The following is a 24,577-nucleotide window of genomic DNA, read 5'->3' as shown; positions in this document are numbered from 1 at the left end:
TTCCCATTCATTTGTGTATGTGTCATCTTTAAGTAAACTTTGACCTATAAATACCTGAACTCATTGAGGCTGTCCATAATGCGGTTGTGAGCCAGGATTCTCTGACTAACATCAGTTGACCGTCGGCTCATCTTCATTGCCTGGAAAACAAAAAGACAATGGATCAATGTGGATCACAGAAACCAATTCAATTTAAATCTAAAATGTCTTAAGCTTGTAACCTAATTTCGCTCTTCAGACGACAGCAGCAGCAAAGGCTGTATGTGTGCATGTATGTATGTGTGTACAGTTGCGGTCAGAAGTTTACCTACACAGACATGAATGTCATGGCAAAATTGGACTTTCAGTGATTTCTTTGCCCTCTTTTTTCTGTGGTAGAATGATTGTACAACAGACATCCTTAATTTAAAAAAAATGGGGCATAAATTAATTTTTTTTTTTTTCTGAAATCAACATAAATCAACAGAATTAAACATACAACTATTTAGATTATTAATTCAGTAGTGCTGAAAGTTCCAAAATGTCTTAACTTTCGAAGGCCTTTTGATTTCCTGTTAATTATCATGATTAACTACAGCTGGTAGCTTCTCTGTGCCAACAATTTTTTTTTCGACAGCACTCATTGGATTGATTAGCACAGTACAATGGGAAAGTCCAAGGAGTTCAGTGTAGATCTGAGAAAGAGGAACCTAGACTTATACAACTCAAGACTGCCTTTTAGAGTTATTTCTAAACAACTGCAGATTCCAAGATCATCAGTTAAAAAAATAATGTATGCAGGTACAAGTTATTTGGAGGTGTAACCACTTTGCTGGTAGGAGACCCAAAATGTCACCCTCAGCTGAGAGAAAATTGATTCTGCTGATCATGAACTGCTCTAAAATCGACACCTTCAAACTTGACTAAAGTTTGCAGCTGACCAAATGGACAAAGAAAAAGCCTTCTGGAAGAAAGTTTTATGGTCAGATGAGACAAAGATTGAGTTGTTTGGCCACAAAGGCCAAAGATACAGAGGAACATTGTACCAGTTGTTAAGCATGGTGGTGGTTGCGGTTTTGGTGGTGGCGGTGCTGTTTTGCTGCCAGTGGAACTGGTGCATTGCACAAAGTGGACAGAATTCTTCAGCATAACCATGAACCATCAGGTAGATGGCTGAAACTTGGAAAGAACAGAGTGCTCCAAAAGGACAATGACCTCAACCACAAGCTGGTTGTGGAATGGATAAAGCAGGCTAATATTAAGTTTAAAACAAGTCCTGAACTTAATTCTATCAAAAATATGTGGACTCTTCTTAAAAGTCCGGTCTGTGCCAGGAACTACACAAATTTAATTGAACTCAACCAATTCTGCCAAGAGTGGTTAACCACAGCCAGAACTGTGCTAGAAGTGTCTTTGTCAAGGTGAAACTTGCTACATTGTATGTATTTGATGCTGTATGTATAATTTTCTTGATTTATGTTTTCAGAAAATCAATAATAAATTAAAACTTGTGCACAAATTCTTGTATTTTTTTTCTATAAATATGCATGTTGTGCAATCATTCTGACACAGAAATAGAAGCGTTCAAAGAAATCATTGAAAGCCCAATATTGCCACAACATTCTTGTCCATGATGACATCCATGGACATGTATGTAAATTTGCTAAGATAAGATAGCCTTTTATTATCCCACAAGGGGAAATTTACATTGTTACAGCAGCAAAATAAAGAGAAAAAGATAAGACAGTGAAGGAGTAGTGCAAAAGTACTAAGTTTACAAAAAAGGATATATAAAAGAAATAAACTACAAATTTAGAGATAAAAAAAAATTAACAAATTTGCATAAATTAAATGGTTTGCAGATATACAGTTAACATAAGTGTATTACAAAGGTGGTATTGGACATGTAAATATTGCACAGGTATTATTACCAGTATTACCCGATAGTATTGCACAAGTAGTCAGTATATTGCACAAGAGCCATTTTAACCATGTGTAGCTAGCAGTTTGCTGTAAAGTACAGTGGTGCTTCAAAGTTTGTGAACCCTTTAGAATTTTCTATATTTCTGCATAAATATGACTTCAGACGTCATCAGATTTCCACACAAGTCCTAAAAGTAGATAAAGAGAACCCAGTTAAACAAATGAGACAAAAATATTATACTTGGTAATTTATTTATTGAGGAAAATGATCCAATATTACATATCTGTGAGTGGCAAAAGTATGTGAACCTTTGCTTTCAGTATCTGGTGTGAACCCCTTGTGCAGCAATAACTGCAATTAAATATTTCCAGTAACTGTTGATCAGTCCTGCACACCGGCTTGGAGGAATTTTAGCCCGTTCCTCCGTACAGAACAGCTTCAACTTTGGGATGTTGGTGGGTTTCCTCACATGAACTGCTCGCTTCAGGTCCTTCCACAACATTTCGATTGGATTAAGGTCAGGACTTTGACTTGGCCATTCCAAAACATTCACTTTATTCTTCTTTAACCATTATTTGGTAGAACAGTTTGTGTGCTTAGGGTCATTGTCTTGCTCCATGACCCACCTTCTCTTGAGATTCAGTTCATGGACAGATGTCCTGACATTTTCCTTTAGAATTCGCTGGTATAATTCAGAATTTATTGTTCCATCAACCTGTTGATCCATCCTGCCCCAGGTTGGGCAAAACAGGCCCAAACCATGATACTACCACCACCATGTTTCACAGATGGAATATGGTTCTTGTGCTGGAATGCAGTGTTTTCCTTTCTCCAAACATAACACTTCTCATTTAAACCAAAAAGTTCTATTTTGGTCTCATCCATCCACAAAACATTTTTCCAATAGTCTTCTGGCTTGTCCACGTGATCTTTAGCAAACTGCAGACGAACAGCAATGTTCTTTTTGGAGAGCAATGGCTTTTTCCTTGCAACCCTGCCATGCACACCATTGTTGTTCAGTGTTCTCCTGATGGTGGACTCATGAACATTAGCCAATGTGAGACAGGCCTTCAGTTGCTTAGAAGTTACCCTGGGGTCCTTTGTGACCTCACCGACTATTACACGCCTTGCTCTTGGAGTGATCTTTGTTGGTGGACCACTCCTGGGGAGGGTAACAATGGTTTTGAATTTCCTCCATTTATACACAATCTGTCTGACTGTGGATTGGTAGAGTCCAAACTCTTTAGAGATGGTTTTGTAACCTTTTCCAGCCTGACGAGCATCAACAACACTTTTTCTGAGGTCCTCTGAAATCTACTTTGTTCATGCCATGATACACTTCCACAAACATGTTGTGAAGATCAGACTTTGTTAGATCCCTGTTCTTTAAATAAAACAGGGTGCCCACTCACACCTGATTGTCATCCCATTGATTGAAAACACCTGACTCTAATTTCACCTTCAAATTAACTGCTAATCCTAGAGGTTCACATAATTTTGCCACTCACAGGTATGTAATATTGGATCATTTTCCTCAATAAATAAATGACCAAGTATAATATTTTTGTCTCATTTGTTTAACTGGGTTCTCTTTATCTACTTTTAGGACTTGTGTGAAAATCTGATGATGTTTTAGGTCATATTTATGCAGAAATATAGAAAATTCTAAAGGGTTCACAAACTTTCAAGCACCACTGTACTGATGCTGATAGTCAGTGCACACAGTATACGTTCAGAGGGGTTTCTATGGATGTAGAAGTGATCTGGAGAGTATTGTTCATTATTGTGAGGAGTGACTGGTACTGTGCTTGGTGAGGTGCCGGTTGTACAGTCTCACAGCAGTAGGGAGGAAGGAGCTGCTATATCTCTCCTTAACACACCGCAGATGGAGGAACCGGTCACTGAAGGAGCTACCCAGTGCTGCTACTGTCTCCTGCAGTGGATGGAAGGTGTTCGCCATTAAGGATGACAACTTGGCCAACATCCTCCTGTCCCCCACTACATCCACTGAGTCCAGTGCACAGCCCAGGACAGATCCTGCTGTCTGAATCAGTTTGTTCAGTTTTTTCCTCTCTGCTGTTGTGATACTGCTTCCCCAACAGACAACTCCATAGAATATGGCTAATGCTAATGCCACCACAGAGTCATAAAAAAGAGTCCAGAAGTGGACCCTGTACTCCAAAGGCCCTGAGCCTCCTCAGCAGATGGAGTCTGCTCTGGCCTTTCTTGTACAGGGCATGTGTGTGATCAGTCCAGTCCAGTTTATTGTTCAAATGAACATCCAGGTACTTGTAACTCCTAACGATCTCAATGTCCTTTCCCTGAATGCTCAGCGGGGTAGGTGAAGAGAACCTTGTCCTGCAGAAGTCCACCACCAGTTCCTTGGTTTTACTTGTACTGATCTGGAGGGAGTTTCATTGGCACCAGTCTACAAAGTTCCTTGTCAATTCTCTGTACTCGCCATCATCACCATCGAAGATATAGCCCACAATAGCAGAGTCATCAGAGAACTTCTGTAGAGGACAGGTAGTTGTATTGTATCTAAAGTCCGCAGTGTAAAGTGTGAACAGAAATGGGGCCAGAATTGTCCCCTGTGGAGCCCCTGTGCTGCAAAGAATGGTGTCTGACACACAGTCCTTTAGTCTCACATACTGTGGTCTGTTTGTGAGATAGTCCATTGTCCACGAGGTAAGATGATGGTCCACCCCTGCGCTCTCCTCAGAAGAGTCGGCTGGATGGTGTTGAAGGCACTGGATAGATCAAATAACATGATTCTAACAGTGCTTCCTGCATTTTCAAGATGAGAGAGAGATCTATGAAGCAGGTAGATGACTGCATCTTCCACCCCGATGCCTGGCTGGTAGGCAAACTGCAGGGGATCCATAGCTGGCCCCACCAGTGTGCGGAGATGTGCCAGAACAAGTCTTTCCAGAGCCTTCATCAGGTGAGAGGTCAGTGCCACTGGTCTATATCCATAAAACTCAGTGGGGCGTGCGGTTTTTGGTATTGGAACTACACACGACGTCTTCCAAAGGACCGGCACTCTTTCCTGTTGCAGGCTCAAGCTGAAAATGTACATACAGCAGAAAATACTTCTACTGTATGTATACACTCACCATCCACCTTAATAGGTACACCAGTGCACCTGCTCATTTATGCAGTTATTCAATCAGTCAAATCATGTGGCAGCAAGCACAGTAAATAAAATCATGCAGATACAGGTCAAGAGCTTCAGTTAATATTCACGTCAAACATCAGAAATGGGGGGAAAATGTGATCTCTGTGATTTAACCATGGGATGGTTGTTGGTTCCAGATGGGCTGGTTTGAGTGTTTCAGAAACTGCTTATCTCCTGGGAATTTCACACACAATAGCCTCTAGAGATTACATGGAATTGTGTGAAACAAATAAATAAATAAATAAATAAATAAACCCATCCTGTCTGTGTGTAGGGTCTGCAGGCTGACCAGACTTCAGAGGAGGATGACCAGACTGGTCTGAGCTGACAGATAGTCAACAGTAATTCGAAATAACAGGACTTACACAGTTGACTTTCCAACAGACTATTTACTTGCTGCTTGAAAATAGACATATACATTCTGGACATTTTGGGAGAGAAGTACAGAGAAAATGAGCCTTAAATGTGAGTTAAGGACTGTGATGCAATCATGAGAAAGATATCTAACACGCTTTTTACTAAGCCACCATTTTTTGAGGAAACGCACTAGTAAACACATTTTTGTTTAAACTCACACATTATCCAAATAAGAATAATAATGAATGAGGATAAACAGTGTTAACAGTACTTAGGTAGATGAGAATCAGAAAATGTCATTATCATCATCAATTATTCATTGAGGAAGACTGTTTTTGGAACAAGCATCCCAAACTCTTTAATTGCAGCGGTGGTCGAAGTTTACAGATAGCCTACACAGATCTGCTGAATTTAGTTTTTGATTATTTGCGTATACTAGCCATACCACAGAATGGTCTCAATATATACTGTGTGGTAGAGCAATTATCCAAGTTTGAATGAAAATTTGCAACCACATCAGCCCCTTGCAAATATGACTGGAGAGCCCTAGTGTAGAATGTTTAAAACAAACAAACAAACAAACAAACAAACAAACAAACAAACAAACAAACAAACAAACAAACAAAAAATAGAACCTGTGTCATGATAAATCAATTTATTGATTAACCTACCATGATGCCATAAACATCTTGATCCTCTATAATCCTCTTGAAATATTGTATACTGTAGCATCTTATGTATATGCCACATACAATTAATACCTACTAAGATGAATGTGCCATACCTGTTCAATTGAACTTTTCAGTTTGTTCATGTGGTTCTCAAACAGGGGGAAATGGGAGAAGAAAAACTCTTGGAACTTCTTGTTCTCATCCTCACTGGGTGGCAGGAGGAAGATGACTCCAATGGCTATCTTCTTCTTCTTTGCTATGCCGAGGCTTGGGACACCACTCTCATCTGACATGTTAAAGCTCTCCTCTACAGACCTATAAGACCCAAACACACAAAACAATGCTGCTGTGTAGTCTATTTTTGTTAGCATGTACTCATTAAGTCACTTTTCTCCCAGCTGCACCACAGATAAAAGTCAAGTTTATTTGTATAGTGCTTTTAACAACAGCCATTGTCGCAAAGCAACTTTACAGAAAATTAAAGATGAGCTAATTTTATCCCTAATTTATCCCTGATGAGCAAGCCTGTGGTGACTGTGGCAAGGAAAAACTCCCTCAGACAACATGAGGAAGAAACCTTGAGAGGAAGCAGACTCAAAAGGGAACCCATCCTCAATTGGGTGATAACAGATAGCATGATAAGTAACTTGCTTCTATAACTGTGTCCTATATACTCACAAAGTCCAACTGTGCAACTAGGAAATTCATTGTAGTTTTAGCATCAAGTCTATTTTGTTGAAGTTATCAGCTGTTCATTGATGGAGACTTGAATGCAAAACTGTTCATGACAACTGCAGTGCTAAAGTTATCATGGCAATTGTAGTCCTCAGCCATCATAAAATTTTAAGTGTCCAGAGCCATCTTCCAAGTGTGACTTTCAACTGTCCATATGGGGCCATCCTCCACAGGAGCAATGTGATGAGACTCCAGCCAGATGTAGAGCATCAAAATGTATCAAGCAAGCAGGTCCAGAGAGCAGAAGAGGTCAGCATCACTGGTGTCTCAGGATCGACATGTAACTCGAAAGAGAGAGACAGATGGGGAGGGGGACGAAGACGACAACAACAGGTGGTTAGGTATGACCATCGTCACCTAATGGTTAAGAACAGGATACATTTTGCATTGAATGCAAGCAGGGACTCTTGCAAGATTAACTATGACAGCATGAAAGGGAGAACTAGAAGGTAACACAGACATGAGGGAGCCCTGGGACATAAAGTAGCCAGCCACTCCACCATCAACAAACCTGGTTGAACGTAAAAGGAGTCCCGAGGGATGTCCTCTTGTTTATCTTGTTCCAAGACCACAGCTGTGCACTGCTTTTAAATTAAATTCAATTAAATTACATGAAAGTTGTTTTATACAGGGAAGCAGACATGTAAGGGGTTAAAAAAATGTGAGAACACCGTGTGGATGGAGAAAACCTGCCACAGCTCATGGTTCCGGGGGCATGCTCTCCCAGGAAAATTTAAGGTCAGAAATATTTTCACAGCAAACTTTTAAAACCAGCTGAATGTTGTAAATGGCTGCATTATATTAATCAAAGATAGAAAATATATAGATACAAAATGACTGGGTGTTTATCGGCAAGCCGAGGATACAGCTGATTGATTATGGCAAAAATCGTAATCACAATTATTTTGGTCAACACTGACATCACAATTATTTAACATGATTACTCAATGACTTTGGAAACATCATGCGTTTACTGAAGTTTTTAAAAACCTAAAATCACATCCATACATCATATTATTACAATTACTACTATGACTACTACTACTACAACCCCGATTCCAAAAAAGTTGGGACAAAGTACAAATTGTAAATAAAAATGGAATGCAATGATGAAGTTTCAAAATTCCATATTATATTCAGAATAGAACATAGATGACGTATCAAATGTTTAAACTGAGAAAATGTATCATTTAAAGAGAAAAATTAGGTGATTTTAAATTTCATGACAACAAACATCTCAAAAAAGTTGGGACAAGGCCATGTTTACCACTGTGAGACATCCCCTTTTCTCTTTACAACAGTCTGTAAACATCTGGGGACTGAGGAGACAAGCTGCTCAAGTTTAGGGATAGGAATGTTAACCCATTCTTGTCTAATGTAGGATTCTAGTTGCTCAACTGTCTTAGGTCTTTTTTGTCGTATCTTCTGTTTTATGACGCACCAAATGTTTTCTATGGGTGAAAGATCTGGACTGCAGGCTGGCCAGTTCAGTACCCGGACCCTTCTTCTACGCAGCCATGATGCTGTAATTGATGCAGTATGTGGTTTGGCATTGTCATGTTGGAAAATGGAAGGTCTTCCCTGAAAGAGATGTAGTCTGGATGGGAGCATATGTTGCTCTAGAACCTGGATATACCTTTCAGCATTGATGGTCTTTCCAGATGTGTAAGCTGCCCATGCCACACGCACTAATGCAACCCCATACCATCAGAGATGCAGACTTCTGAACTGAGCGCTGATAACAACTTGGGTCGTCCTTCTCCTCTTTAGTTCGAATGACACGGTGTCCCTGATTTCCATAAAGAACTTCAAATTTTGATTCGTCTGACCACAGAACAGTTTTCCACTTTGCCATAGTCCATTTTAAATGAGCCTTGGCCCAGAGATGATGTCTGCGCTTCTGGATCATGTTTAGATACGGCTTCTTCTTTGAACTACAGAGTTTTAGCTGGCAACGGCGGATGGCACGGTGAATTGTGTTCACAGATAATGTTCTCTGGAAATATTCCTGAGCCCATTTTGTAATTTCCAATACAGAAGCATGCCTGTATGTGATGCAGTGCCGTCTAAGGGCCCGAAGATCACGGGCACCCAGTATGGTTTTCCGGCCTTGGCCCTTACGCACAGAGATTCTTCCAGATTCTCTGAATCTTTTGATGATAGTATGCACTGTAGCTGATGATATGTTCAAACTCTTTGTAATTTTACACTGTCGAACTCCTTTCTGATATTGCTCCACTATTTGTCGGCGCAGAATTAGGGGGATTGGTGATCCTCTTCCTATCTTTACTTCTGAGAGCCGCTGCCACTCCAAGTTGCTCTTTTTATACCCAGTCATGTTAATGACCTGTTGCCAACTGACCTAATGAGTTGCAATTTGGTCCTCCAGCTGTTCCTTTTTTGTACCTTTAACTTTTCCAGCCTCTTATTGCCCTTGTTCCAACTTTGAGATGTGTTGCTGTCATGAAATTTCAAATGAGCCAATATTTGGCATGAAATTTCAAAATGTCTCACTTTTGACATTTGATATGTTGTCTATGTTCTATTGTGAATACAATATCAGTTTTTGAGATTTGTAAATTGTTGCAATCTGTTTTTATTTACAATTTGTACTTTGTCCCAACTTTTTTGGAATTGGGGTTGTACTACTACTACTACTACTATTATTATTATAATATCATCCTGTTAGCCTCAGACATCCATAAGGACACTTCATAAACCTGATAATATTCGTTTTTGACATCTTAGACTATTATTCAAACAATACTATACAACTTGGATTGCAAAAAGGTTGGGAAGCTGTATAAGAAGCAGAAACCGACTAGTGGCCTAGTGGTAGCGTGTCCGCCTCTCGATCGGGAGATCGTGAGTTCTATTCACGGTCGGGTCATACCAAAGACCATCATAAAAATGGTACCTACTACCATCTGGCAAGGCACGCTGCAATACAGATGTGCATGGGGAGTTAAACTCTCGTGGTTACCAGAGGACTAGCCCCCCACTGTAACCCAAGCTATGTAATAGACGAGAGGCCGAGGGCTATGGAAACGGAGATCGGCGCCGCCCGATGCGCCACCATACAGAGTTGGGCCTGGTTAGTACTTGAGTGGGAGACTGCCTAGGAATACCAGGTACTGTAAGGCGTGGGAAGGACTTTGACTTTTTTTTGATAAGAAGCAGAGGTGGAAAAACTGGATTGACAAAGTAAAAGTCCTGCTTAGGTTTTCCTTCTGCCTGTGCTCTCAACACAGGTGATTTCACCAATTAGCTCATCAACCTGGCTTAGGGGATGTGGTAATTAGGATCAGCTGGTTCACTGAATTGGCTGGAGCAAAAATGTGGCAGGGTTTTTACTTTCTGCACCCGGGTTTTTCCACCTCTGATAAGAAGTAAATTTAAAAAAAAACAGAATGTAGTGATTTGCAAATCCTTTTCAACCTAAAGGTGAATAAAAAAAGTAGAATATTGTGAAAAAAGTGCAATGTTTTCAATCAGTTATTTAAGAAAGTGAAAATTTAATATGCTCTAGACTCATTACACATTAACTAAAATGTTTCAAGCATTTTTAGGGCCCGAGCACCGTTCGGTGCGAGACCCTATTGTTTTTCAAAGGATTATTATTCGGGCCCAAGCACCGTTCAGTGCGAGACCCTATTGTTTTTCGAAGGATTATTAGGGCCCGAGCACTGTTCGGTGCGAGACCCTATTGTTTTTCGAAGGATTCTTCTTATTATTTTTCTGTCGCGTTTGGCCTTATTTGAGGCATTTTCCAAGCACGAAAACTCATGAAATTTGATACACACATCAGTCATCGTCACCGCTACTCAACCACAGACTTTTGGCCCCGGGCATGGCCCAGGGACTTCATAGCGCCCCTTTTTCCATTTCCCATTGAAATGAATGGGTAGAACTTTGGAATGATGTCGTCATAAGGCCATTTGGAGTGAAATTACATATGGTCATTTTTTAACATACTCCTCCTAGACGGTTCATCAAATTCATGTCAAACTTGGCAAACATGATGCCAAGATATTGCTGAAGTTGAATTGCGAAGGGATTTTTGATATGTTGTAATATGTTGAAATATTATAACGTATAATATGCCAAGATATTGCTGAATGTTGATCTTGTAATATGATTCTGATACTCTTTAGCCGTTATGGGCCTGTCTGGTATAGCGCCACCAACTGGCCAAGGAAAGAATAGGGTTTTGAATATGTGTGTTTTGACACATGATGAATTTTAACATGCTCCTCCTAGACGGTTCATGAGATTCATGTGAAATTTGTTATACGTGATGCCAAGATGTCGTTGATATTAAATTGCAAAGGGATTTTTGATATCTTGTAATATGTTGAAATGGCCTTATGATCTTAATATCTTGCCACATAAACAGGAAACATATCAGAAAGCCACAGTGCGTTGACTGTATGGTCGGACACTTCTTACTTCAATAGGTATTATGATAGCCTGACGCCCAATGGGCCTGCCTGTTATAGCGCCACCACCTGGCCAAGCAGGAAATGAGGCAGAAATTGGCAATGCCTTAACTTAATGATCTGACACTTTACAAAATATTGTGTATTGTGATGATATTCACATGTGTAATTCAGATGCCTAGCACAGCGCCACCATTTGGCCAAGCAGAAAATGGGGAAAAAATGTTAAATTCATTGATGGATTGATCTGAAACTTTACAAAATATTGGATATCATGAGTCTGATGATATAACATATACAACAATTCTGTGCACACTCACACACACAGTCATATGCATATTTATGCATACACACATACACTCTCTCACAAGTATGCACTCACATGCACACGCAACATCTATGAGCACACTCTCTTTAAAGGAACAGTCCACCGTACTTCCATAATGAAATATGCTCTTATGTGAATTGAGACGAGCTGCTCCGTACCTGTCCGAGCTTTGCGCGACCTCCCAGTCAGTCAGACGCAGTCAGATGCGCTGTCACTCCTGTTAGCAATGTAGCTAGGCTCAGTATGGCCAATAGTATTTTTTGGGGCTGTAGTTAGATGCGACCAAACTCTTCCACGTTTTTCCTGTTTACATAGGTTTATATGACCAGTGACATGAAACAAGTTCAGTTACACAAATTGAAACGTAGCGATTTTCTATGCTATGGAAAGTCCGCACTATAATGACGGGCGTACTAACACCTGCTGCGCGCTTCGAATTTTGTGAACTCAGTTCTGGCCTGCCGTCCTTCTGTGCTCCTCCCACTCATACGAACTGTCACAGTGGTGCCGAAACCCGGGATCGGAGCACAGAAAAAGAACAGCCCCATGGAGTCCTCCCCCTTCGCGGACCTGGTCCACGCCCTCGCCATGGCCCAGCAGAGCCAGCACCAGGCGCTAGTCGCCCTCCAGAAGGAGCAAGAACAATGATTCGAGGCCCTGGTGTTGGCACAGCAGGAAGATCAACAGGCGTTCTGGCACCTCCTCGCGTCGGCGGGGTCCACCACCTCCACGGGCCCTTCCCCCCCCTCACCCTAACTTAGATGGGCCCGCATGACGACCCCGAGGCCTTCCTCACGCTCTTCAAGCAAGCAGCAGAGGCCTCGGGCTGGCTGGTGGAACAGCGTGCGGCGCGCCTCCTCCCCCTGCTAACGGGCGAGGCACAGCTGGCCGTGCTACAGCTCCCCGCTGACCGCCGGCTGGTCTCCATGGACCTCCACCGGGCCGTCCTCCAGTGTGTGGGGCGCACCCCCGAACAGCAGCGACAGCGCTTCCGCGCTCTGCGCCTGGAGGAAGTCGGCCGGCCGTTCGCGTTTGGCCAGCAACTCCGGGACGCCTGCTGTTGAGGGCCGACAACCGTGACGCCGAGGGAATCATCGATCAGGTGGTACTGGAGCAGTTCATCGCCCGTCTACTGGAAGGGACTGCAGAGTGGGTCCAGTGCCACCGCCCAGTGTCGCTGGATCAGGCCATCGAGCTGGTGGAGGACCATTTGGTGGCTGTTCCAACGGCAGGACAGCGGACATCCTCTTCTGCCCTCTCTCTCTCCTTCTGTGTCCCGTCATCGCCCCGTTCCCCCACCGTGGAGACGGGGGCCGGCTCCACCCCAGCTGGCCCGCCGCACCCGCGGTGCCCTCCCGTTTCCCCCTTCTGTGTCTGTCTCTTCCCCCCCTCAGGTGAGTGAGCCCCAGAGCGCCGGTGCAGAGAGGAAGCCCGGGCCGGTTTGCTGGCGCTGCGGGGAGCCGGGCCACCTCCAACAGCAGTGCTCGGCAATGGAGATGGGCGCGGTGGTTCAGATCCCCGACGCACCAGGAGCCGCCCTCAATCAGGCTGGAGCGTATCGCATACCGGTGAGTGTCCAAGGGGATACAGATCAGGCGTTGGTGGACTCTGGCTGTAATCAGGCCTCAATTCACCAAAGCCTGGTGCAAGACGAGGCATTGGGGGGAGCACAGTTGGTGAAGGTGTTGTGTGTGCACGGGGATATTCACAACTACCCTTTATTGTCGGTCCACATTCTTTTTTGAGGGCAAAAATTTAGAGTAAAGGTGGTGGTTAATCCTCGCCTTACCCACTCGATAATTTTGGGGACTGACTGGCCGGGATTTGGGGAGTTAATGAGTCATTTAGTGAAGAGTGGGCCCTGCTGTAGTTCAGCAGGGGAAGGTCCCAGTGTTGCATTGGCGGGAGCAGCTGTCACAGAGCCGTCTATGTCATCTCCGCGTCAGAGTGAGGAGCAGCAGGCCCCTCCTTCTATTGGGGAATCCCTCACGGATTTTCCATTAGAGCAGTCGCGAGACGAGACTCTGCGGCATGCGTTTAACCAAGTGAGAGTAATCGATGGTCAAACGCTCCAGCCAAACGCCACCCCGTCCTTCCCCTATTTTTCTATTATTAAGGATAGATTGTAGACACTCAAACTAATGAACGAATAACCCAGTTGTTAATCCCAAAGAACCGTAAGGGAACTCGTATTCCATGCGACTCACTTTAATCCCATGGCTGGACACTTAGGGCAAGATAAAACACTAGCCTGAATAATGGCCCGGTTCTATTGGCCAGGGATTCGCGGGGATGTCCAGCATGCCGTGAATGCCAATTAGTAAATCCTGCGGCCACTCCAAAAGTGCCGATGCACCCTCTTCCTCTAATCGAGACCCCGTTTGAGCGAATTGGGATGGATCTTGTCGGGCCTTTAGATCGGTCAGCACGGGGATATTGCTTTATTTTAGTTCTAGTGGACTATGCAACGTGATATCCAGAAGCAGTGCCTCTCCGCAATATCTCAGCACGCAGTATTGCGGAAGCGCTCTTCCGCTTTATCTCCCAGGTCGGGATTCCAAAAGAAATCCTGACAGACCAAGGCACCTCGTTTATGTCACGCACACTGCGCGAACTGTACGGGTTACTGGGGATCAAGTCTATCCGCACCCATGTCTATCACCCACAAACAGATGGCTTAGTAGAGTGATTTAACCAAGCACTCAAGAACATAATCCGGAAATTCGCAGGTGAAGATGCACGTAATTGGGATAAGTGGCTCGAGCCCCTGTTATTCGCAGTACGAGAGGTCCTGCAAGCCTCCACGGGGTTTTCTCCGTTTGAATTATTATATGGGCGTAAGCCGCGTGGCATTCTGGACGTGCTACGGGAAAATTGGGAGGAGGAACCGTCACCTAGTAAAAACGAAATCCAGTACGTTCTTGACCTGTGCGCAAAACTCCACACCCTCACGCACCTAACCCAGGAGAATTTGCGGCAGGCACAAGAATGTCAAAGCTGGCTGTATGACAGGGGCACGCGCCTTAGAGAGTTCACGCCGGGAGACAAAGTGCTCGTATTATTTCCCACGTCGAGTTCTAAATTAGTTGCCAAGTGGCAAGGGCCCTTCGAGGTCACACGGCGAGTCGGGGACATCGACTATGAGGTGAGGTGAATGGATGGGGTGGGGCACTGCAAATCTACCACCTCAACCTTTTAAAATGCTGGAATGAGGGGGTTCTCGTGGCGTTGGTGTCAGTAGTCCCGGAGAAGGCGGAGCTGGGGCCGGAGGTGAAAAAGATAACATCTCGGCCCACTCCAGTCCCTTGTGGAGACCACCTCTCACTGGCCCAACTCACGGAGGTAGCCCAGTTGCAAAAGGAATTTTCCGACGTGTTCTCGCTCCTTCCTGGTCATACCCACCTCAGAACACCACATTGAAACGCCCCTGGGGGTGGTAGTGCATTAGCCTGGCTAACGCGACTTCAAAGCTCTCCGAGCATTTGGTCTGGCCAAGCTATTAAGCCAAACCGTTTCCCAGAACCCGTGGTTGACCCGCCTCCCTGAAATGCCTCAGTTTGCTACTGGTCGAAGCCAGAAAAGGCTGTGACGAAGCTTAAACCAATCACATCACTCTTTCCTCTGACGTATGCGACGCGACGGGGCTAACTGGTAGATTAAACTCTTACCGAAGCCGGTCGGGAGCAAGGCGAAAACGTCCTTCCTTTCAATAAATACCTCCAGGGCTGCTCTTTGCTCCATTTTCAATGAGAACTTCCCGTTGAATGCTTTCAATACAGCATCTACCGCTGTGTTAAAGGCTTGCCGCTGCTCCATGTTCGTGATGTGAATGAAGCGCTTCCGGCATAGATTCTGTAAACAATCTATGGCTTCTGGTCGCAGTTCTACTACGTCACTGCCTTGAACACGCCTCTACCCAGGGCCGTTGGAGATGCTCAAAGTTGATTGGTTCCCAATTTTTCGGGAGCTTGGAAATGCTGTAGATAGCCTGCCTGGCCAGACTAAGCTCGGAACAGGCCCTCGTGTTGCGTCACGCTTAGGATGGGCGGGCCAGGCTAGTAGTGCATAGCAGCCCTTATCGCTTGCCTGAACACAAGAAAAAGGTGGTTCGGGACAAACTCAACGCCATGCTTGAAATGGGCATAAATCGAGGAGTCCCACACTGACTGGAACAGCCCAGTGGTCCTGGTTCCCAAGACCGACGGGTTGGTCCGGTTCTGTGTGGACTATAGGAAGGTCGACGCGGTGTCTAAATTTGACGCATACCCAATGCCTCGCATTGATGAGTTGCTTGATCGGTTAGGCACTGCTCGCTTTTATTCGACACTGGATCTAACAAAGGGATATTGGCAGATCTCCTTGATTCCTCTATCCCGAGAGAAAACAGCTTTTTCCACACCGTTTGGTTTACACCAATTTGTCACACTCCCTTTTGGGTTGTTTTGGGTGCCCACTACGTTACAGCAGCTTATGAACAGGGTCCTCCGCCCTCATGCTGTCTACGGGGCCGCCTATCTAGATGACATAATAATCTACAGTCATGATTGGCCGCGGCACTTGGAACACCTGAGGGCCGTTCTAAAGTTGCTGAGGTGAGCGGGCCTCACAGCTAACCCGAAAAAGTGTGCGATTGGGTGGGTGGAAGTACAGTATCTGGGGTTCCACTTGGGCCATTGGCAAGTGCGTCCCCAAATTAACAAGCTTGCAGCGATTGCAGCCTGCCCAAGGCCCAAGACCAAAAAGGAGGTGAGACGGTTCTTGGGGCTGGCTGGCTGGCTATTATCGTAGGTTTCTGCCTAATTATTCGGATGTCACCAGCCCGCTAACTGATCACACTACAAAGGGGGCTCCAGATCTGGTCCAGTGGATGGAGCAGTGCCAACAGGCCTTCTTTGAGGTAAAAGCTGCACTGTGTGGGGGCCACTTTTACACTCCCCTGACTTCTCTCTCCCCTTTATTTTGCAGACTGATGCATCGGACAGAGAGCTGGGGGTCGTTTTGTCCCAGGAGGTGGAGAGCGAGGAGCGCCCCGTGCTGTACATCAGCCAGAAACTGTCAATGCGCGAAAGCAAGTACAGCACAATCGAGAAGGAGTGTCTCGCCATCAAGTGGGCGGTCCTCACCCTCTGATACTACCTGCTGGGACGCCCTTTCACCCTCTGTTTGGACCACATGCCCCTCCAGTGACTCCACCACATGAAGGATGCCAAATGCAGGGATCACCCACTGGTATCTCGCCCTCCAGCCATTTAAGTTTGAGGTGATCCACAGGCCGGGGGCACAGATGGTGGTGGCGGACTTCCTGTCCCATCGGGGGGGGGGGGGGGTCAGCTTCAGGCCGAACGGCTCCCCGGCCTGAGTCGGATGGTGGAGGGGGATGTGGCAGCCGGGGCGTGGCCAAGCAGCAGTCTGTGAATGGAGGGTGGGCTCAGGGAAGGCAAGTGGCTAAGTTATTCCACTTGGTGTTAATTAATGTACGTCTGTTTGTTACAGGTCAGGAGCATAAAAGGAGAGAGAGAGAGCAGAAAAAAGGGGCTCTCTCCCCGACCACAACACATGCATGAGTGAGTGAGTGAGTGAGTGAGTGAAAGAAAGCTGAAAAGCTAAATAAAGTGTTTTGTGTAAACATCAACTCTCGCCTGCTGTGTTTCTGTGCTCCACTCACATCAGGAACTGTTACCGGGGAAACCGGAGCACCCGGAGGAAACCCACACAGACACAGGGAGAACATGCAAACTCCACACAGAAAGGCCCTTGCTGGCCACTGGGCTCAAACCCAGGACCTTTCTTGCTGTGAGGTGACAGTGCTAACCACTACACCACCGTGCCGCCAGTCACACCAGATACTGAAAGCAAAAGTTAACACACTTTTGCTACTCACAGATAGGTAATATTGGATCATTTTCCTCAATAAATAAATTACCAAGTATAATAAATTTGTCTCATTTGTTTAACTAGGTTCTCTTTATCTACTTTTAGGACTTGTGTGAAAATCTGATGTTTTAGGTCATATTTATGTAGAAATATAGAAAGTTCTAAAGGGTTCACAAACTTTCAAGCACCACTGTATATGAAAGTTTACCTTTTGAATTAAATGACAAAAAAAGAACTTTTTCATGATATTCATTTTTTGAAATGCATCTATATATTAAATTGAATAGAACACAAAAAGAAGACCTTTTTTTCAGGGAGATCCCTGCTTATTCCAGCAAGACAATGCCAAGCCACATTCTGTACGTGTTACAACAGCGTGGCTTCATAGTAAAAAAGAGTGAGTGTTAAACTGGCCTGCCTGCCTCTCATTGAAAATATGACAATGGATACACTGTACTGTTGAACAACTGAACTCATATCAAGCAAGAATGTGAAAGAATTTCAATTAGTGCCCTTAGTTTCCAAATTCTTACAGAGTATTGTTAAAAGAAAAGGTGATGGGTGTTCTCAAGATGGCGGCTTGAAGAGAGGTCAGGTTTAGTCGAGCTGTTGCGTCACTACGTTGATTTTTTACATTATAACCAACAAACACTGCATCTCACAACCTCTTGCAAGTCCACAACTCGTAATGAGTATCAATAATTACTTTTTGAGACAGTCCAACAACATGCTGTAGAGAAGAAACACAAAATCCAACAAACTAGAAGAGCTTAGCCAATAAGCTAGTGAAGAAGCTAACACTAGTGCTGACGCTGACGTTAGCGCACCTGAATCAGCACTTCACGAAGTGATTTCTGAGAACAGCTGACATCTCAAAAGTCATTGATGAAAAGCTTGGGCCATTGTCACAGTTGTTGCAAATGCAATGGGAAGAACTTGACAGCCATGAAAAGTGGCTCTCCGAAGCGGAGACATGAACCTCAACACTGGAAGACACTGTCGATCCTGTCATTAACAAACTGATTATGCTGGAAAAACAGGCGTGCGACATGAGTGAACACACTGATGACCTGGAGAACCATGGTAGGAGGAACAAAACAAACAAACAAACAAAAATAAACATACACATTGTTGGGCTTCCAGAGGATGTTGAGTGCAATGATCCGACACAGTTTTTTGAGACCTGACTGCCGAAAATCCTAAACATCGAGACGAAGACAGGAAGATTGAAGCTGGAGAGAGCACACCGCTCCTTGGCTCCCAAACCTCCCCCTCTGGCAAGACCACGACCTGTCCGGGTGAGATTCCATAACTTTCTGGATAAACAGTGTGTGTGATGGATGCATCAAGGGAGATGGAGAAAATCTTGCACTCAGATTTAGATCAAGCTCTAGCACTTGGACGTGAGAACGCCACAGTGATGATTTTCCAGAATTTCTTTATGGCTATTCTTTGCAGGCGCAAACGATTTGATAATGTGAATAAAAGCCTGAAATCCATTTGTGCAGAGTATAGCCAGTTCTACCCAGTGTCACTCGGGAGTCACCTACCAAGAACACCCAGGGTCACTTGGCTCCACCAAGACGTTTCACGACCCGGCTGAAGTGGAGCGATATATTGACTTGTTGGATGTGACTGCTGTCGGTAATGTGTGAACTTCGGACTGTCTCTAGATTTGGACTTGTGCAGTAGGTTCTTTCTCATTTGCTTGTTTTAGATGGGAAACACATTAGTAACTGATGGTACATAGGCTGGTGGCCTTAAAGTTGTTATAAAGGGTTATTACTAACTCAAGTTTATATAGTAGGTTAAACCCAGGGCGTCACCTCACTGCTTCTTCAGCAGTTGGTGTAGTTTTCTATTGTCATCCAAGGGCCCTTGCACTCTTCTGTTCTCTAGTTAAGAGAAAGATAGTGCTTTAGTTTGCTGCCAATGTTAGGCAAATTTCACCTTGTGTTCACATTTTTGTTATCTATACTGTTTGTTTGTTTTTTTTACTTGGCTCACATTCTACTTGAATGATGTGACAATTTATAGATGGATTAAGTGCTCATGAAATATTTCATTTCAATCTGGATGACTGTGCAAACGTTGAACTTATGCACCTGGAATGTTAATGGCATCCACACACCTGTTAGATGGAGAAAGGTCTTGACTTACTGTACCTCAAAAGAGAGGGGATTCAAATAGCACTGTTACAGGAGACTCATTTAAGTGATAAGGAACATCTAAAATTACAACAAGGGGGGTTTGGACAGGTTTTTTTTTTCCATTCACGTCAAGGAGTAGAGGTGCGGCTATTTTATTTAGGAAAAACATGCTATTTCAACTTGTAAATTGCATTAAGGATACAGGTGGACACTAATTAATTGTGCAAGGGGTTTTATATGGAGAAGAGATTGCTATTATAAATATCTACTACCCCCCAGGCCATCCAAGTGATTTTCTAACTACTACATTCGCCAAGTTGTCTGACCTTAATGTCAAGAACTCATTTGTTAGAGATTGTAATTGCCATTTAAGCCCGACTATGGATAAATTCTCCTTGAGCAAACAGCCTCTCTCCCCTCAGGCAAGGGCTATTAATGCCCTCTGTGAAATCTGGATTTTATAGATGTATGGAGGGCTTTGCACCCTGCAGATAAAGAGTATTCTTTTTTCCCCCAAAAGTTCATAAATGCTATATGAGAATAGATATTTTCTTTACCCAAAAAATATTGTTGCAATCAATTTTTAATAGCTCCATAGGGAATATAGTCATATCAGACCATGTCGCTCTATTCCTCCAATTTAGCCTCAAGAACCAACTTACTAAGAAAAGACATTGGATGCTCAACCTTCTAATTTTGAAGGCTCATAAGTTCATAGCTTATTTCACAGAAGAATTTAAGTCATTTTTGTCTATTAACTTACCCTCTACAGATGACCCATCACTGCTATGGGAAACATCCAAAGCCTCATCAAGAGATCTTATCATATCTTACACATCTAGTAGAAGGCATAAGCAAGCAGAACAAAGGCAGATTTTAGAATCTACAGTGGTGCTTGAAAGTTTGTGAACCCTTTAGAATTTTCAATATTTCTGCCTAAATATGACCTAAAACAACATCAGATTTTCACACAAGTCCTAAAAGTAGATAAAGAGAACCCAGTTAAGCAGAAATGAGAAAAATATTATAATTGGTCATTTATTTATTGAGGAAAATGATCCAATATTATAGATCTGAGTGGCAAAAGTATGTGAACCTTTGCGTTCAGTATCTGGTGTGACCCCTTTGTGCAGCAATAACTGCAACTAAACATTTCCAGTAACTGTTGATCAGTCCTGCACACCGCCTTGGAAGAATTTTAGCCCATTCCTCCGTACAGAACAGCTTCAACTCTGGGATGTTGGTGGGTTTCCTCACATGAACTGCTCGCTTCAGGTCCTTCCACAACATTTCAATTGGATTAAGGTCAGGACTTTGACTTGGCCATTCCAAAAAATTAACTTTATTCTTCTTTAACCATTCTTTGGTAGAATGACTTGTGTGCTTAGGGTCGTCGTCTTGCTGCATGACCCACCTTCTCTTGAGATTCAGTTCATGGACAGATGTCCTGACATTTTCCTTTAGAATTCGCTGGTATAATTCAGAATTTATTGTTCCATCAACCTGTTGATCCATCCTGCCCCAGGTGCAGCAAAACAGGCCCAAACCATGATACTACCACCACCATGTTTCACAGATGGAATAAGGTTCTTATGCTGGAATGCAATGTTTTCCTTTCTCCAAACATAATGCTTCTCATTTAAACCCAAATGTTCTATTTTGGTTGCATCCATCCGCAAAACATTTTTTCCAATAGCCTTCTGACTTGTCCACGTGATCTTTAGCAAAACTGCAGATGAGGAGCAATATTCTTTTTGGAGAGCAGTGGCTTTCTCCTTATAACCCTGCCATGTACTACTTCTCCGTGCTCTCGCAGAAGGCGGTCGCATTCTCTGTCTCTCCCTTCCCTTATCTTTCCTGCTTCTGCTGTCTCGTCTGTCTAGTGTCTATACTTCTGAGAGACTCTCTCTGCACTGCTCTCCAAACTAAAAAACATGGAATTGATAAACTGGTCTCTTCACGCAATTGACACAATCTTCTCGACGAGAAGCCTGGGTTCAGGGGAACCAGCCTGTCCTGCCGGAACGTTCGCAGCTGGCTACACGATAGACGCATGGGAGAAGTGGCAGGTCGTGTGCCTGGTGGTTCTTTCTGTGGAGGACATTGAAGACATCTACCTATTCGGAACCATGATTACAGGACTTTTGCTGATTGGATTAGGCATTGCCCTGGTTTATCGAGGAAATCGGAAAACAGTGACAGCTGTTCAAAGCCCAATAAAGCTGCCCGACATGACTGAAGCGGTGGGCAGAACTGTCGGCACTCAGACTGTGGCTATTCAGAACTTGAACCGCAATATGGACATCATTTTGGAGAAGCTTTCGGCTTTGCAAAGGAAAATGGATTTGGGGGACCAGTGTGGACTATCAGAGTAGGCATTAAAGGAATGTGGCTGCTTGACCCAAAGACCAAACAATCTTATCTGTTTCGGCTCTCCAAGCCAGCACTGGCCTTGGCCAAGGCCGTTGCTGGAGCAACAATTCCCCCTGGAGGTCACTGCTGTTAGACTCTCTCGTATTCCTCCCCCCTTTTCCCGCGGTCGCTGTTTTTCACCCCCAGTGTGACAAGCGGGTGTGTGACCAGCACCATCATGGCTGCAGGAGCAGATGGCTGCTTGCTTGTGCTGGGTTACCTCTACCTCCTCCCCTCCCCCCCTTTTACCCCCCACCCCTGATTGCCCCCCCTCTCCCCCTCAAGTCCTGAGTTTTCATGTTGCAGAGTGTACTTGTGTTATTTGTGCTTATGTGCTGAGATTTTTTTTTAATGTTCCCACACTGTACTCTTCACAGGAGCATAGTGTGGGGGTTGCTTTTTTTTCTCCTCCCCTCTCCTCATGTTACTAGTATTTTTCTTTTATCCCTGTCTTGTCTACTCCCATGTGTATGTATGTATGTATGTATGTAAGTAAGGACAGGTTGATGGTCAATTTCGCTGGTACAGTGATAATAAAGGGTTCATTCATTCATTCATTCATGTACACCACTGTTGTTCAGTGTTCTCTTGATGGGGGACTCATGAACATTAGCCAATGTGAGAGAGGCCTTCAGTTGCTTAGAAGTTACCCTGGGGTCCTTTGTGACCTCATTGACTATTACACGCCTTGCTCTTGGAGTGATCTTTATTGGTTAACCACTCCTGGGGAGGGCAACAATGGTCTTGAATTTCCTCCATTTGTGCACAATCTGACTGTGGATTGGTGAAGTCCAAACTCTTTAGAGATGGTTTTGTAACCTTTTCCAGCCTGATGAGCATCAACAAGGCTTTTTCTGAGGTCCTCAGAAATCTCCTTTGTTCATGCCATGATACACGTCCACAAACGTGTTGTGAAGATCAGACTTTGATTGGGCACCCTGTTTTATTTAAAGAACAGGGATCTCTCACACCTGATTGTCATCCCATTGATTGAAAACACCTGACTCTAATTTCACCTTCAAATTAACTGCTAATCCTAGAGGTTCACATACTGTACTTTTGCCACTCACAGATATGTAATATTGGATCATTTTCCTCAATAAATAAATGACCAAGTATAATATTTTTGTCTCATTTGTTTAACTGGGTTCTCTTTATCTACTTTTAGGACTTGTGTGAAAATCTGATGTTTTAGGTCATATTTATGCAGAAGTATAGAAAATTCTAAAGGATTCACAAACTTTCAAGCACCACTCTAAACTTCAACTTGCAGAGAAAGACTTTATTAAGAATCCATCTCCAAAAAAGCTTAAAGAAATTTCAGCACTCCGCTCCTCACTAGACTCCATCTTAAAGGTCCCATCACACTTATTCGGAATTAGCAGGAATCAAGCAGAACCAGCCATAATGAAAAATTTTTCAAAATTCATGCCACATTCGGGCGGGAATTTCAAACTGACCAACATTCTTACAGCTTTGTAAGAATGCTGTTTGAATACTTAGAATGCACTTCAAACCCACCTCAAATGATTCTTGGACATTCTGGGTGTATTAGCTTTCGAATGCAGCTCAAATGTAGTTGGAACACAGTAGGAATACCTAGAATGCAGTAAGAATATTAAGAATGCACTTTGAATGCCGTATGAGTGTGGTTCGAGTGCTGCCCGAATACCACCCAAAGTTTGGTTGGAAGGTGCCTCGAATGCTATACGAATTCATCTCAAATGCAGTCAGAACGCTCCCGGAATAGCCGCCAAATATGTTTCGAACATCTAAGAATTCAAAGAGAATGCAGCTCGAATACTTAGAATGTACTTCAGATATCCCGGAATATATGAAGAATTTTCATTCCGACAACATTCCGGCTCATTCGGGACATTCTGGCAGGATTTGAAGTGGCTTGCAATTTCGATTTTTACCTCGAACACGATCAGAATGTTTCGAATGCTGTTGGAATACCGTAAGAATATTTAGAATGCAGTCAGAATGCAGTTAGAATACACTTCAAATGCCGTTCGATATTTCTCCTCTTCGAATGCACTTCAAATGTTTTGAGCATGAGCAAAACATTTGGGCCGGCCAGAAGAATGGGCCCGAATGTTTGGAATGCACTCAGAATGCAGTCAGAATTTTTAGAATGCACTTCGAATATCCCGGAATACACGAAGAATTTTCATTCCGACGGCATTCCGGCTCATTCCGCCTCTAGTGTGACTACCCTATAATGAAAACACACAGAAGGCAAAATTCAATTCGCCAAACAAAGAAGCAAAAATGCACAAACATGGTGATAAAGCAGGTAAATACTTGGCTTACCTAAAAAAAGAAAAAGGCTGATTCCCACATTATTTCTTCAATTACAAATTGTCATGGTATTCAGTCATTTGATACTACAACTATTAATGACATTTTGGAACTTTTATGAAAATTTTATAAGAGTTGCAAGCTGATGCCCCAGAGTTAATGGAACATTTCTTCTCTTCACTTAATTTGCCCAGTCTATCAGATGATAAGAAATCTACCCTCAATG

The 24,577-nt window shown here is 43.7% G+C and overlaps 1 protein-coding gene across 11 annotated transcripts in view; it reads right to left on the bottom strand.

The window, feature by feature from the left end:
• The window catches only part of fnip1 (folliculin interacting protein 1), a 342,414-nt gene that overhangs the window by 174,226 nt on the left and 143,611 nt on the right, over positions 1 to 24,577 (bottom strand). For all 11 annotated transcript variants that reach the window (XM_060935844.1, XM_060935846.1, XM_060935845.1 and 8 more), the window contains 2 exons: positions 6,223 to 6,424; positions 55 to 140 (listed from right to left, as the gene is read on the bottom strand). In XM_060935844.1, the coding sequence (XP_060791827.1) occupies positions 55 to 140; positions 6,223 to 6,424 (288 nt within the window). The remainder of the gene's footprint in view (positions 1 to 54; positions 141 to 6,222; positions 6,425 to 24,577) is intronic.

Source organism: Neoarius graeffei, chromosome 12 (assembly GCF_027579695.1).
Source record: "Neoarius graeffei isolate fNeoGra1 chromosome 12, fNeoGra1.pri, whole genome shotgun sequence".
Classification (NCBI taxonomy): Eukaryota; Metazoa; Chordata; class Actinopteri; order Siluriformes; family Ariidae; genus Neoarius; species Neoarius graeffei.
Note: the sequence above shows the minus strand (reverse complement) of the source record. Positions and strands in the feature narration are given on the sequence as shown.